This window comes from Leptodactylus fuscus, chromosome 4, assembly GCF_031893055.1.
Source record: "Leptodactylus fuscus isolate aLepFus1 chromosome 4, aLepFus1.hap2, whole genome shotgun sequence".
Taxonomy (NCBI): Eukaryota; Metazoa; Chordata; class Amphibia; order Anura; family Leptodactylidae; genus Leptodactylus; species Leptodactylus fuscus.
The window spans coordinates 190,162,194-190,178,874 of record NC_134268.1 but is presented as its reverse complement, the minus strand read 5'-3'; the positions used below and the strand labels follow the sequence as shown (position 1 = coordinate 190,178,874).

At 39.8% G+C, this 16,681-nt stretch overlaps 1 protein-coding gene across 4 annotated transcripts in view; it reads right to left on the bottom strand.

Moving 5' to 3' along the window:
- DPP6 (dipeptidyl peptidase like 6) overlaps positions 1 to 16,681 on the bottom strand; it is a 1,283,113-nt gene that overhangs the window by 38,881 nt on the left and 1,227,551 nt on the right. For all 4 annotated transcript variants that reach the window (XM_075271529.1, XM_075271531.1, XM_075271527.1 and 1 more), the window contains exons 12-16: positions 13,854 to 13,892; positions 11,480 to 11,587; positions 9,913 to 10,004; positions 5,583 to 5,630; positions 3,516 to 3,634 (exon numbers count right to left, since the gene is read on the bottom strand). In XM_075271529.1, coding sequence (XP_075127630.1) covers positions 3,516 to 3,634; positions 5,583 to 5,630; positions 9,913 to 10,004; positions 11,480 to 11,587; positions 13,854 to 13,892 — 406 coding nt within the window. The remainder of the gene's footprint in view (positions 1 to 3,515; positions 3,635 to 5,582; positions 5,631 to 9,912; positions 10,005 to 11,479; positions 11,588 to 13,853; positions 13,893 to 16,681) is intronic.

The window sequence follows — 16,681 nt, the reverse complement described above, 5'->3', positions numbered from 1 at the left end:
GCAGATCTCTTTATTTGTTGCCTTATGAATAATTTATATTTCATACATGAAGTTCTCATAGTCAAGATATTATCCTACAAATAACAGGCGCGCATTACTTTTGTGGAGACACAGCTAATGTTTTAAATATATTTTTTTTATCTAGTGACAACAATCTGAGCTGCTTCATACACACACAGTACGCCTTGTTTTAGGGTATTTTACGGGGACACATTGTTAAGCAGATGCCATAATAGGACTCAGCTGTTCAACATCCCTTTACATGTCCTATTCCATTAATTCAATCAAATGTATTCTTTCAAATATACATATATATGTATACATATAAAAATAAATATATATAATATATAATAAAAAATATAATAAAAATATATTATATAGTTTAGATTATATATATATATATATATATATATATATATACAGTCCTATGAAAAAGTTTGGGCACCCCTATTAATCTTAATCATTTTTAGTTCTAAATATTTTGGTATTTGCAACAGCCATTTCAGTTTGATATATCTAATAACTGATGGACACAGTAATATTTCAGGATTGAAATGAGGTTTATTGTACTAACAGAAAATGTGCAATATGCATTAAACCAAAATTTGACCGGTGCAAAAGTATGGGCACCTCAACAGAAAAGTGACATTAATATTTAGTAGATCCTCCTTTTGCAAAGATAACAGCCTCTAGTCGCTTCCTGTAGCTTTTAATCAGTTCCTGGATCCTGGATAAAGGTATTTTGGACAAACAATTCAAGTTCAGTTAAGTTAGATGGTCGCCGAGCATGGACAGCCCGCTTCAAATCATCCCACAGATGTTCAATGATATTCAGGTCTGGGGACTGGGATGGCCATTCCAGAACATTGTAATTGTTCCTCTGCATGAATGCCTGAGGATTTGGAGCGGTGTTTTGGATCATTGTCTTGCTGAAATATCCATCCCCGGCGTAACTTCAACTTCGTCACTGATTCTTGAACATTATTTTCAAGAATCTGCTGATACTGAGTGGAATCCATGCGACCCTCAACTTTAACAAGATTCCTGATGCCGGCATTGGCCACACAGCCCCAAAGCATGATGGAACCTCCACCAAATTTTACAGTGGGTAGCAAGTGTTTTTCTTGGAATGCTGTTTCTTTTTGGACGCCATGCATAACGCCTTTTTTTGTATAACCAAACAACTCAATCTTTGTTTCCAAAATGAAGTTGGCTTCTCCAAATGTGCTTTTGCATACCTCAGGCAACTCTATTTGTGGCGTACGTGCAGAAACGGCTTCTTTCTCATCACTCTCCCTGACAGCTTCTCCTTGCGCTGTATTGTTACCGATGCACAGTGACACCATCTGCAGCAAGATGATGCTGCAGCTCTTTGGAGGTGGTCTCTGGATTGTCCTTGACTCTTCTCACCATTCTTCTTCTCTGCCTTTCTGATATTTTTCTTGGCCTGCCACTTCTGGGCTTAACAAGAACTGTCCCTGTGGTCTTCCATTTCCTTACTATGTTCCTCACAGTGGAAACTGACAGGTTAAATCTCTGAGACAACTTTTTGTATCCTTCCCCTGAACAACTATGTTGAACAATCTTTGTTTTCAGATCATTTGAGAGCGGGCTGTCCATGTTCGGCGACCATCAAACTTAACTGAACTTGAATTGTTTTGTAGAAAGAAATGGTCCAAAATACCTTCATCCAGGATCCAGGAACTGATTAAAAGCTACAGGAAGCGACTAGAGGCTGTTATCTTTGCAAAAGGAGGATGTACTAAATATTAATGTCACTTTTCTGTTGAGGTGCCCATATTTTTGCACCGGTCAAATTTTGGTTTAATGCATATTGCGCATTTTCTGTTAGTACAATAAACCTCATTTCAATCCTGAAATATTACTGTGTCCATCAGTTATTAGATATATCAAACTGAAATGGCTGTTGCAAACACCAAAATATTTAGAACTAAAAATGATTAAGATTAATAGGGGTGCCCAAACTTTTTCATAGGACTGTATATATATATATATATATATATATATATATATATATATATATATATATATATTTGCAATACAAACTCAAGATTCACTTCTACACTGTCAAAACATACTACGTTACTTGAATAAAACATGAGATTTCCCTTGGAACAGCTATAGTCTATTAGGACATCTGCACTTTCATGAGACAATTCAATAATAATAGAATTGAGACGGCTGAAGACTCCAGAGGACTAGTCATGATGATAGCCAGGAGTTCAAATAGAGCTAAAGGGACTAGGGACTAGGTTCACATTGCAGTGGAGTCTTCTGTTAAAGGGATATACCAGGCTTTAAATCCTTGGGATAGGTCATCAATTAAAGATCAGCAGGGGTGAGCCCCAAGCCTCTTTAGTACTTATCAAGTACATTTGTACACCAGTCAACATGACGTTACATGACCTGTGAAGTGAATGTGGTGTTCAGGGAGCAACGTAGCCTCTTCAAATAGTTAATTCATGGGGGTACCAAGTATTGGACCCCCACAGATCTTCAATTGATGACCTATCAATAGGACAGCTCATTAATTTAAAGGTTCAAGAAAACCTGGACCATTTGAGGCTAAGGCCACACATAGAAATGCATTGTGTTTTTTCCCACAACTCTTTTCATAGAAAGTCCACAGAGTTTTCCTGAGGACTTGCTGCTTCCATTATATCTACACGGAAACTGCTGCGTTTTTTCTTGCAGTGCTTTTTTTCTTTGGGACGCCATATGGGGCCGTACCCCTGGTTCACACAATTGTATGTATTCCGTCTGGGGAAAGTCCGCATGGAGACCCCCCGGACGGAATACAATCCCAATTGCAAGTGCTGTGCTGTCAAAGCGCACAGACCCCATAGATTATAATGGGATCTGTGTGCTGCCCACAAGAATCATGCGGACAGGAAAGTCGATCATGAAGTACTTTTCTGTCCACATGTTCCATGTGGACACCACATGGAGAGCACATGGACCCCATTATAGTCTATGGGGTCCGTGTGCTTTCACTGCACACTGCTTAACAGTGCATTTGGTAGTCCGTTTGGGGGGTCCTCATGCGGACTTCCAGAACGGATTACCAAACGCAGATGTGAACGAGACATAAAGCGCCACATTGCGGAAAAATTGAAAAGCTAAACACAAATTGTGACTTTTCATCTGTCCTTGGTCTGGGAAAACATTTGTCCAAAAACAGAGCGAGGCCCCATGTTGCAGAAATACTGCTTTTTTTTCCTTTTGCAACTATTTCTTGTGTTTTTTTGCAGCCATTCCTGGGTTTGGCTTGAAAAAACCACAGCAATATCTGGAACAAAAAAGCCGCTTTTCATAATGTGCGTCCTAAGACAGTTTATAAGGAGGATGCAGAAAAAAAAACTGTTTAAAGATTCATCAGAAACATCATCGTCGGGATTTTGCTCAAGCAAAATGTGACGGTACATTATCAGATCACGTATAGCACCATTAATCATGGCAGAAGACAAGTTAATGTATTGCACTGGCTATAATACCTTCACATTTCAGTAAGAAATACTCCAGAGTGTGACTGAACGAGGCGCTGACATAAGTACAGTTCTCGATCAATAAACACGAGATGCACTGTCTGTTGAAGCTCCCATTGGTGTTAGTGCTGCGGAGAAATAATTAGCAAAGCGTATCAGTCTTAGTTTACATTTATTCTCAATTCACAGAACAACAAGCAGCTATTATGGATACAGCATGGGAAGAAGAGCGAGGGAGCTAAGTATATAGCACAGTAACCATTATCTAATTATATTCCTGGGTCATAAAAATACCCAACAGCCTAGCTATCTCATTGTATATACATATATATCTTATGTAAACTGTACACTGGCAACCAACAGACAGATGGCCAAAATAGGGGAAGGACTCCTGACAAAATCATGGCTTACGTTCCATGTATTGTTATTTATATGACAAAGTTGGCTCATAAATCTAATGATAAAACCCTGTGCTAACTATAAAGTCAGTTTGTGATATATTATCCGCAATTACAGGCCTATTCATTTCTATGGCCTCATACACACATCTGTGGTTTTACGTATAGGGGACATAAGACCCGGTCATTATATGTGGAGCAGGTCCTACTCCTGCCTGTTTTTGCACCTCGGTTTGTCTAATTTAATGGGGACTGTGAAAATCATGGCTGGCACGTGACCCCCCATTCTGTTTTGCATAGACCCATACATGACTATGGTCGGGTGTATAAAGTAGAAGACCTCATTTTAAAGGACACCTGCAATATTCAGTGTATGGGCAACATGATATAGAGCAGGAGGAGCTGAGCAGCTTAAAACTGTATATTCCAGTTTTTTTGGACGATGAGAGACACCCCAGGTTTGGAGATGAAAAATTAAGGAAAGAAATATTTCATACTAATTTAACCTTCCCTGGTGATCAAATGTAATAAAAGGGGTCAATGAGCATTCTAGGGAAGAAAAAGGGGTTGTTGGCTAGTTAAGGTACACATACACAAAGCCCAATTATTGGCCTGCACATAGTATAATTTCCTATTGGGGTCTCCTAACAATATAACAGGGCATTACACTGTGTTTGAGACATTAATGTGGCATTATCCCTGTGTTATGGGCACTAATGTGGCATTATGTTCAAGTTCAGAACCTAAAAACTGTACAATTACATACTGGAATAATACTCAGTGATGTCATAGTACCAGGATAATGTATACAAAGTGATGTCATGTACAGTACACAGATAATACATACAGTGATATCACAGTGCAGTGATAATAATCACAGTGATGTCACATTACAGGGAAAATGCCCACTATGACATCATAACACAGGGATAATGCACACCCAAAAATATCACTGTGTACACTGACATCACAGCATATGAAGAAAGTAAGGATAATGATGTCGCATTCGGTTTTCCACATTCCCTTCCATCATTCATAGTTACCGCTAACTGAACCTTACAGCTAAAGCCCCAGGTTGCAGAAAAGCAGCTTTTTTTTTGTTGCAGATTTTGTTGCGTTTTTTCAGGAGTGGATAGAGGAAAAGGGAAAAGTATAAAAACTTCCTATATAGTTCTCATTCCATTTGTAGCCATACTTGGCTTTGGCTCAATAAATGCAACAAAATCTGGAATAAAAAAAGCTGCGTCTCTGCAACGTGGGGCGTTAGCCTACCTCTCAGTGGAAATGGGTCCCCTAGCTTTTGGGCTCCATAGTAGAAATGCCCATTCTCCAAAGAAGGGAATACACAGCTTTAAACTAAAGTCACTCTCCATCTAAACTTGCATTATTATTCAGATTTTTCCAAGAATAAGTTTTAGTGTAGAACCTTTTTATGGCAGCTTTATAGTGTCGGACTGGCCCATACCGAGCTTCATGTAGACATCTAAATCAACAAGCTATTAAAGACATATCTGAACCGTGTAAACCATTCTACACCACTGAAAACAGCATTATACGATACAATACATCACCCCTGAATTAGGTAAGATTATTCATACCACTTTCTAAAATAAGACATCCTACAATTGTGCCCTGCAGTGATATCACAGCATAGCGGAGCAGATCAAAGCCTATTTACCTGTATAAATGTCGGTGTGTTGGGGAGTTCTCCGTGCTGAGAAAGTAGCTACATGAAATTAAAAACATAGATTAAAAAGGGAATAGAAAAGAAACGTGCGATATAAAAGATACAAAGTATCAGCAGGTAGTTCTCGCCATCGAAGGGACAAAAATAATTAAAGCCTAAACCGCTGAAGGGGACACTGCGATGACTTTGAACTATTTTCCTTTCCACGCTTGGTCCCAAATCATTAATCCACTTCCTTTAGAAACAATGTCCATGTTTGATCTGAAATCGCCTTTATATGAAGAGGATTATTTAATGTAACATAAAAAATATATTTTCTCTTTCAGTATTTTTGCTGATCATTAGCCCTAAGTTATCGGCATTTTAATTCCTTTTGCCGAAAATTTCGCGACATATGAATCATGTCAGAATTTATGAAGCGGAATAATTAGAGGCGCGAGATGACAAATTGCCGAGTGCAGGCGGATGTTTCAGCGAGCTTGTGAGTTCATTCTCACTTAACAAATCTTTCTCATTGTCAAGCTGACAAAATTGTGACTTCCTTTTCATGTGACCTAGAATTTTTTTAATAGATTTTTTTTCCCCCCCTCTGACAACAACGGGGGCTGGGAGATGCTTCCTCCTGAAAAGACGTGGGAAGCTGAGTTTGATGAAAAGATTCACTGTCTCTTATTGAAACCTTTGTGAATTTTCAATGACTCTTAGCCCTCAGGAGTCAAGAATCTGTGACCTAACACACACAAAACGCCTTCTCTGTATAGCAACTGGAAAGTGAGTAAAGGCACATTTTATTCTGTGGATAGAAATAGCAGGCCTTACGTTAGCTGATATCCTCGGGCTCTGTCAGGTTGGAAAATTGGTGTTATTAATCTTCTTGGAATTCAGTTTATGGTAGTAACTTTTAGTTAATGGCATTGTTCTAAGATTGACAGTTTTGTGTGCCATCATTTGGGGTCCCATTGATCATGACAACTGGAGTCCACTGCTCTCCATCTTAACTTATAGGCTGTTGTGTAGACACAAAATTTATAGGGTTAATGGAGATAGGTAGGTGGGCCATAAGTACGGATACACCCAGGTGGGCCATAAGTATGGATACACCCAGATATGGTTACACCCAAGGTCTCCGGATCTCACTCCCTTGGACTTCTATCTCTGGAGCCATTTGAAGGCTATGGTGTACTCCGTGAAGATCCAGAATGTGGGGCACCTGAAACAAGGGATACAGGAGGCCTGTGGTAGCATTTCTTCTCCAATATTGCTCTCGGTGTGTCAAGAGTGGGAGAAGAGAATCATGTTGACAATTCAACACAAAGGGCAGCACTGTCATTGCTCCATGTCACATACATGTCAATAACTTGATAATGAATAAAGCTACGTTAAAAATTAGCACACAGTTGTTTTTCTTGTGTAATTCTTCATGTGTTTGATGTGTGACATGACCCCCTTCCCATTGAAAAAAGTAAAGTTGAATCCAAAATGGTGGCTTTACGGATGGCCATCACGGGCGTTACCCGGCCTCAAATGTTTCCCCTCTCCCATGTACTAATATGCCACAAATGGTAAGGTGATATCAGAAACCACTTCCATTTTATCTGGGTGTATCCATACTTATGGCCCACCCTGTACATTTCACGCCTATTGTTACTACAGATGAGTGAACAAGTTCAGATAATTTTTTTTAAAGTTTTGGGCTCGATCCAAACAAGAAACTTTAGAGCTTTGTCTTCCAGTTCTCTTATCTCTTCAGACCCCAGATTATAATAAGTGGCGGCCCAAGGAAGATGCAATAATGTAATATATTGAAATGTAATGTACAGAAATGTAATAAGCAGTTATACTCATCTATCCTCTCCTTGGCATTCTCAAGGCATCTGATTTCCTCAGGTTCTTCCCGACCATCTGGGTGACATCATATACCACCAGGGATTGGTGAGGCCTATGATTGGGCCTCAACAGTCACTTGGGTGTGATGACATCATGGCACTTGCATTAAAGCAAGATGTTTGTACGCCCCTGTGACTGGAACTCAGCCATCCCCTGAGGAACGTGATATCACTCAAGAGAGTGGAAGAGGCCAGAAGACTTTAAGAGAGCACTAGTCGTGAGGATGCAGAGTAGACGTGAGGGAAGGTGAGCTGTTTATCATGTTGCTGCACCTACACATATTACAAGACATTTCAGAGTAGAATAATAGCGCTTCCAGGCAAACAAGTTCAGCCCAAAACTAATCTTTGGAATGAACTGCCTGAACTCAAAAAGAAATGTATCTTCAGAGGTTCACCCATCTCTAACCATCACGGGTCACCCAGACTGTGAACGGAGTATCAACATGTATGTGTGACTACAGTTCCATTCAAATTAGGGACAAAGGACCTCTGTTCGTGTATTTTGTGGGTGTCCCATTGGTGGGGCCCCTGAGATCAGACACCAATCACCTATTCTGTGTACACAAGAGAATTTCCTTCCCACCAGCAAGTTGGAATTATACTAAGGGCAAAAGAGGAAATTGCCCAGGAACCTCTGCCACCACTTGGGCGCCTACAAATTTTAGTTTCTTCAGGACATCATAGGAAGTGAAATGTTCTTATGGCTACTTTTAACAAAACAATTTTATACAGTATGTAGGAGAAGGGATAATTATGCAGCTACAAGGTCCAATCTACCCTCACTGTTTACTAACAGCAAACTTTGGCTCAGTGTTCTTGTTTATCGCTAACGGGAGAGAGGAATAAGTCGCTGTCAGACACCTCCGGCTATGCTTATATCTGCGGGAGAACAAAGGATCAGGCATGTCAAAATACAACATACCTTATAGATTTCTATTGGCAGACATCAAGGGACTGTATGTCGAGCTAAATTTAATCATCACAGTCTATAACACCAGAGTCGTAGCTTGAAGCCCCAAGCTCCTTGCAATATCTGTAAAGGAGCACCTACCTTGTGTCATTTAGAATAGTGGTTAGAGATGAGCGAACACTGTTCGGAACAGCCGTTCCGAACATCACGCTCACAGTACGCTACCATAGAAATGAATGGAAGCGGCCGCCACACGGGGGGTTAAGCGGCCGGCCACCGGCAAAGTCTGCGTGCCAGGTGCTTCCATTCATTTCTATGGGAGCGTGCTGTTCGGATCGGCTGATCCGAACAGTGTTCGCTCATCTCTAAATAGTGGTATATGTTATGTGCCAGATAGACTTTTAGGACCCCATCAGGGTCCAAAGCCCAGGGGCAACTGGGCTCGCTGCTTCCCTTATAGATACGCCCGAATGTAACACGTCTACTGGTGGTGGAAGCCTTCACCAAATTTTAAGTCTAGGGACCTTCATTGACCTTGTTCTGGTTTGTAAGGAGATAATCTCTATTAACCACACTACTCTATGTAGATTAAAGATCATTTCAGATGACAGGCAAGCTTCTCCATCTCCACCATGTTGACCTTTGCTCTTATATGAATCTTTTTTGGAACTGCTCAATAATAAACCCTGTAACTTCCAAGACAACAAACATGAAGCTTCTTTCCTGACAGAGACTTGTTTAGTTGTTCCCTAAATATCATGCAGTTCTCCAATATCACGTTCTGCTGAATATGTGTATTTTCTTATAGCATAAGGAATAGCCACCAGACACCTTCAGGGCTGCTTCTCTATGGACAGGGACCAGATAAGAAAATTCTAATTACTTTCTCCCCCGAGAACAGATGCTCAAGGTGCCTGACAGCCTCTATAGACATTGTCGCCGGAACCTGTTGAAGATGGTAAGGCATGCTGACAACTATCTAATGTCTCTGGCCTGTTTTACATGTTCTGTATAGCTAAATACAGCCTGCAAGAAAGATTATATATAGTAGGACTCTCATTGTACTTCACAGCTTAGTAAATAATAGAAAATCATTAAGAAAAAGTGAGAATGTTGCTAAGGGCATAGCTGTTATTTTCTATTCTGTTTTGGAAATGTTCACCATGGGCTTGACTACTATATGCCTTAGTTTCTAAATGAATTCCCATAAGGGATGCTGAAGAAAGAAAAAATTCTTATATTAAATTATATATTTATAGTTTAGATTCTATGCGCCATCCTGCAACTTTGTCCAATACAATGTTTTAAATGGTTTATTTCCTAGAGTTATTTTTTTTGCCTTAGATGTATATAAGGATTAGTATACATAATTATTATACTATATATAGTGTATACTGTGTGTATGCAGAACCATATTTCAGGAATTATGGACGATTTGTTTCAGTATTTACTCCACGGGTGTCGATTTACTATTGTAACAGTCTCGGAGCCACGGGTGACCTGCTTTGCATCAAATACTTACATTTTTTGATTCTTTTCATCATATGCCAGAATCTCTGTAACATCCCAGTCTCCCGAGGTAATAGACTGTAAATTGTCATTACTGTTGTTAGCCTAAAAGATGAACAAAACAGCTAACATGAAAAATCAATCTTTTTTGGAATGATATGCTTTGAAAAGAAATAAGTCAATAAATACATATATAAACACGTAGCAGGGGGCAACACGGTGGCTCAGTGGTTAGCATTGCAGCTTTGCAGCGCTGGAGTCCTAGGTTCAAATCCTGCTCAGAGACAACATCTGTCCCATACTCCAAAGACATACTGATAGGGAAAAATATACATTGTGAGCCCTATGTGGGGTTCACAATCTACATTTAAAGAAAGATGAGAATATATATATATATATATATATATATATATATATAAACACAGCATTTTCAGAGTTAAAGCTAAGTCTAGGTTCAAATTGCTGTTATTGAAGTCCATTGTTCTGATCATCCATAGGATCAGAGCAACGGACTAAAACAACGATAGACTAACTGATGCAGATTGAGTACCCTCTGCCTACATCCATCTCCATTCACTGTAATGTAAAAAACAAGACAGAAGCTTCCATCTTGTTTGTTTACTTCTCAAATGGAAGATGAAGACGCCTGCTTGAAAAGTAAACAAAGAAGGAAAAAGAAAGCTTTTGCCTTGTTTTTTACATTAGTGAGAATGTAGATGGATACTGACAATGGGCGCTCCATCTGTATCCATCATATTGTAGGCATTTCAGTCCATTGTTCTGATCCAATGATGAGACACCAGATGAGATTCAGTCATGTAAATGGTCCCTAAATCTTCTCACTAGTTCCTACTTTTTTTGGGTGCTTCATAACACAACAGAGCAGATTTACTAATCTACACTACATAGAATTCTGGCTCAAATTGAAGGAACTGAAGGTGTGGCTTAATGGGAAGGAAGATGGATCAAAATGTTGGCACCAAAAAAAATTGATCTAAGGTAAGCCAACAAAGAGGTAGCGTAAAGATAGACAAACATGTCTAAAGATGAGACAAATTTCTCATTTATCACCATTTCCTTTTAGAAGATGGGATGTTTTTGTGACTCATCACATTTGAATTACACAGTTCATCTAGTATGTTTCTATTAATGGACATTAACAGATATGGATGACCTATCCTTAGGACAAATCATCAGGATCAAATTGGTGAGGGTCAACACCCAACACCCCCACTGATCAGCTGTTCTCAGCAGACTTGAACTGACACCATTATCTCCATCGTCTGTATAATATCTATAGCAGCTCAGCTCCTATGCACTTGAGCTGCAGTAACCCAGTCCGACCACTATACAGAGAATGGCACTATTTCTATGCCTTTATACTTTGTGTTGGGATTGCTGAGAACAGCTGATCGGTGTGGGTGTCAGGTGTTAGATCACTTACCAAACTAATATCGATGACTTATCTATAACCTAGAAAACCTCTTTAAGAGGTATATTCACAATCCTCCATTCCTGATAATGGACCAGTCTTTACTTGCAGCACATTTCTTGAGACATATCAGAAAGCAATGACTTACTTGTGATGAAGAAACAGCAATATGGTGAAACTTCCCACGACCTAACTGTGGAATTGCTCTTACAAAGAAGAACTTTCGACCGTCCTTTGAGAAGATTGGCTGTTCATTCTGAAATACAGACAAGATAGAAGAGTTAGCATTCATGAGGCAAAAATCAATAGTCTAATGGTTCAGCTAAACACTTAAAGCTGAGCTGTATGAAAAACAATAGTGTGGTGTTAACTGTTATTACCCATACTGTAGACTCATTTCTAGCAGCTTAATGATGCCGTGCGGGTATTATGTAGCCGCGCCAAACACTGTAAGTCCTTGTCATATCAAGTTTACTAAGAATTTGATTCTGCTGAAGCCTTCGAGAAATTCTAATTGGGCACGAAGTGACGGAATCGCATAGAAAAACAAACTCCTCCATATAACGCATACCAATGGCATATATAATAAAATAACAAGAGGTATAGTCAAAGTGGTAACAATTATCAAGAAGAAGACATGAATAATTCAGCCATAGTCACTGTGGAAATCAGATTTGTTACTGCAAATGAGTGAGAGATCTCCACAATGGAGGAAGACTCCGTGAACTTTCTCTTCAAAGCGCTGCGGGGGGAACCGTGGGACCTTAGTCTTAAACTGCTTTGCATTGCACCGGATGACCCCTTTAACATTAAATAGGTCTTAATACTGGAAGACCAAGGAATTATTTTAGGCAAAGGCCTTTACAACCATGGAATACGATCATATTACAATTATGAGGTTTCCGTTGGATTAAATGACTACAATTTCAAGTGACTGATATTTTATCTTACAGAAACTCATTATTCCAGCACCAAAAATGTATATCAAAAATTAAAGATCATTATGTTCAAATTAATTTTCCTTGGATTATTATAAAGTGATTTGAATGAGATGAAATGCTGGCTTTCCGGATCATATCTGCGCGCCACATTAATCCATAATACAGTAATTTCTCATGACATCCATTAATTGACGCTATATCTTTCAATTGTAGATTAATTGTTAAATATCCTTGGCACATTATAAAGTGTTACGTCTGGTTAAGGGGATGGGCAGTCAATCTGAACTTGGAGATTGGACATGTTTTGTTAATAGATGATATACTGCAAATTAACTGATATGGTAGTCTTTTTTTGTAGCAGGTGGCCATGTTTTTAACTCTAGACTTCCCACCAGATACTGTTAGGGCTCATTCACACGAGGCAAGAGGGGGCGGATTCTGATGCCGAATTCACCTCAGAATCTGCCCCCTCACAATGGAGGTCTATGTAGCTTTCTTTTTTCTGTGAGCGGTATGTTCCGGCTCATGGAAAAAAGAAACGAGCTGCCCCTTCTTCAGGCAGATTCCGTAGCTGAGTCAGCCCCGGCCTCCACCTCACGACAGCACCCTCCGGACTAGGCCCATTCATTTGAGCCTACTCCGGAGAGGAAAACTACGACCGTCGGAAACCGCGACAGTCATGGCAGGCATATTTCGGTCCAATTCTGATGCGGTTTCCCACATCAGAATCAGGTCCTGTGCCCCATGTGAATGAGGCCTTAGGGTATGTTCTGCCTCAAAATCTAATTTAAAACCACCTGAAATCTGCCTCTCATTCAGTCACAGATTTTTTTCTACTAGTAGTTTTTTTCATCCCCTATCTGCAGGAAGATTCCACCTGAAATTCCCATAAAAATGAATAGAAGAAAACTTTCAAGAGCATTTTGAGGCAATTCCAGGGGGTTTTAGGAAACTGAACCCTATATATTAGGCAAAAAAATGCTTCCAAAAAATACACCTGCAAAAATGGCTCACATTGATTTCAATGGGAGCCACTCACTTTTTTTCCGCCAGCTATTAGCGGAAAAAAGAAGCTAGACGCCCTATCTTGCCGCAGGTTCCGCCGCTGATTCAGCAGCGGCATCCTTAGCTCGAGACACACTCCTGTTTAGGCCCATTCATTTGGGCCTAATCAGGAGCAGGATGGCGCAACGGAATGTCAATGCTGTATCGGCATCCCGTCGCGGCTAGCTGCGTGGAACGTTCACACGGCAGAAAAGGTTTCCGTCACCTTTTCCTCCATGTGAACATACCATTACTGGCTCTACAAAACACTAACATATACAGATTTGCTGAGGCTATAAGATAATGTGGACCACAACCACATCTGAAGTCTTTATTATACTTGTTATACCTCTTATCTCAAGAAAACATGGCACCAGGGTATAATGCAATTTTTTTTTTAATTTCAAAATTTCAAATTTTTTTTTTTTTTATATATTTGGGACATTGTTTGAGTAAGAAGCTCAGAATGTGTATCCTGGGTGGAAATGTTAGAAATTTTCTATTTTTGTTCTGCTTTTAAAATACTGATCATCTTACCTGTCTGTGTAACCAAGCTTCACTTTCATCTTCATGTTTCTATGGAAAATAGAAAAATACAGGATTAAGTTGCAGTAGGTTCACTTTCCTATAGAGCTCCCTGCATAAGCTCTCTTGGAAGTCTATCACTCCCTTGAGAACAAAAGGATTGGATATGTCAACACCTAATTGTCTAATCTTTCTCCTTCCAGACATCTGATGTTGGGTGAGAGTGTTGGGACTCGAGAGATGCCCATACACATTAGATGGTTGGCTGGTCTCACTTAACTAAGCAGGTTTGGTTAACATTAATGTAATATGGATGGTCAGTTAAAACCTGCAATTTTCAGATTTTGCAGCAGATTTATATGAATTTTGGCATAAATTTGCAAATTGAAGGGCCACACGGTGGATCAGTGGTTAGCACTGCAGCCTTCCAGTGCTGGAGTCCTGGTGTTCAAATCCTGCCAAGGGCAAAAAAACATCCACAAGGAGTTTGTATGTTCTCCCCGTGTTTGCATGGATTTCCATCCCATATTCCAAAGACATACTGATAGGGAAAAATGTACATTGTGAGCTCTATGTGGGGCTGACAATCAGTTTGTATAGTGAGTGAGCAGATTAGCTTTCCCGTATCGGCGATCTTAGGGGTTCCTGGTTGTTGAGCCCCACAGATCAGATCTAATCTAAGGATGGGCCATCCATCATAGAAACCGGATAACCCCTTTAAATAACTGTAGAAACAATTGTATTAATGGGAAACCACTTAGTAGAAGCCACTAGTGATAATCTTACAGATGTAACCAATGTAAATATCCACATAAATGACGTAATATTATGTGGAATTAGTAAAAATAGCAAATTCTGCCAAGAAGTGCAAACACGGAAACAAGACGCCAGGGCAGACACAGAGAATATTAAATTGCCCATAGCTGGGAAGTTTCTTATCATAGTTATCCCATAGGGAGCCGTTCCATTAATGACTTTCTATTAGAAAATTGCTATTGATACAATTCCCTAACATCATCTTTAAAGTGGCCCCAATGGTGGAGCTTCACTGAAATATTATCACAAAATGGAACCCAAATGAACAATTTCTTACGATAACATCGAGGAAGCTTTATCAGTGAGGCACAGACACCAGGCTCATTGATCATCCATTACAATAAAGACCATAAATGCAACTACAAACCATTCTTTCTGAAGAGAAAATGTAAGATAATGCTGCGAAGCTCATTATTGTCAGTATGGAAATGGCTAATGATATCCAGAAAGAAGCTGGAATCAATGAATATGAAAGTGACTAGTCACAGCAAATTTCCAATGCTAATGATTCAGCCACACAAGCCTCAAGTGAAATGGCTGAAAGACTAAGAATAACCCATTAAAAAAGACATTACAATATCTGAAAATGGGGAAAATTGAATTCACAGCTTACCGAATATTAATAACAGTAAAATAGGAGAAAAGTCTTTGCAAAATAATATTATACACAGATGGGTCGTCCTTAACTTAGCTCCAATTTAGATAAGAACTTCAGTTTTTCACAAAGCTAGTTGAATACAGTATCATGACTAAAACCCTAGACATGATGTAATTCACAAAAGAAGCACTAGGTGGCCACAGCTAGGCACATATAGCATGTCGTTTCTTGGCACAATTAGCTTTAATCATCTCTTGGCACATGAATCTATATACTTAGCCAGGAATCTGTGACTCCATTGCCAAGATAGTGCTGTCAATGTGCAAATGAGGTATTTGGTGCAATAAGGGCATTGACGTCAGTCCCAAGAGGTAAATGACAATGTCCTCATTGCACTAGAAGCTCATTTGCATGTAGTAAAAAACAGCGATTTCTTCATCAACAAAAGCACTGATTCACAAGGAAAAAATACTTTGCACAGATTTTTCATACAGGAGGCCAGTGGAATTCTATACCTAGCGTTAATACTAGAGATGAGCGAGTAGTGCTCGATGGAGTAGGTATTTGATCGAATACTACGGTATTCGAAATACTCGTACTCGATCGAATACCACTTGCTTTTCGAATGTAAAAGTTCGATGCAGAACCAGCATTGATTGGCCGAATGCTATACAGTCAGCCAATCAACGCTGGTTATTCTCCTACCTTTATAAGTCTTCTCCGTGCAGCTTCCCCGCGGCGTCTTCCGGCTCTGAATTTACTCTGCCAGGCATCGAGCCTGGGCAGAGCCGACTGCACATGTCCGCTTGTAGTGTGGGCATGCGCAGTCGGCTCTGCCCAGGCCCGATGGCTGGCAGAGTGAATTCAGAGCCGGAAGATGCCGCGGGGACCCTGCAAGGAGAAGACTTCTCGGAGGATCCAGCCCGACCCTCACTCGTGGACTTGGTAAGTATAATTTGATCGAACATTGCCTACCCCTGAAACGAGCATTTTCCCCCCATAGACTATAATAGGGTTTCGATATTCGATTCGAGTGGTCGAATATTGAGGGGCTACTCGAAACAAATATCGAATATCGAACATTTTACTGTTCACTCATCTCACCATATCACCAATGTTATACTGATGTCAGAGTCAAGATGGTTGCCAATTCCTTCCTAAATATCAATAAGTAAGTAACAAAAGTCCAGGCAAGAAGATATGTTTATGTGGTCCTGAACATGTCAGTAAGTGATAGGAGACCCCAGATACAGTCCTATGAAAAAGTTTGGGCACCCCTATTAATCTTAATCATTTTTAGTTCTAAATATTTTGGTGTTTGCAACAGCCATTTCAGTTTGATATATCTAATAACTGATGGACACAGTAACATTTCAGGATTGAAATGAGGTTTATTGTACTAACAGAAAATGCGCAATATGCATTA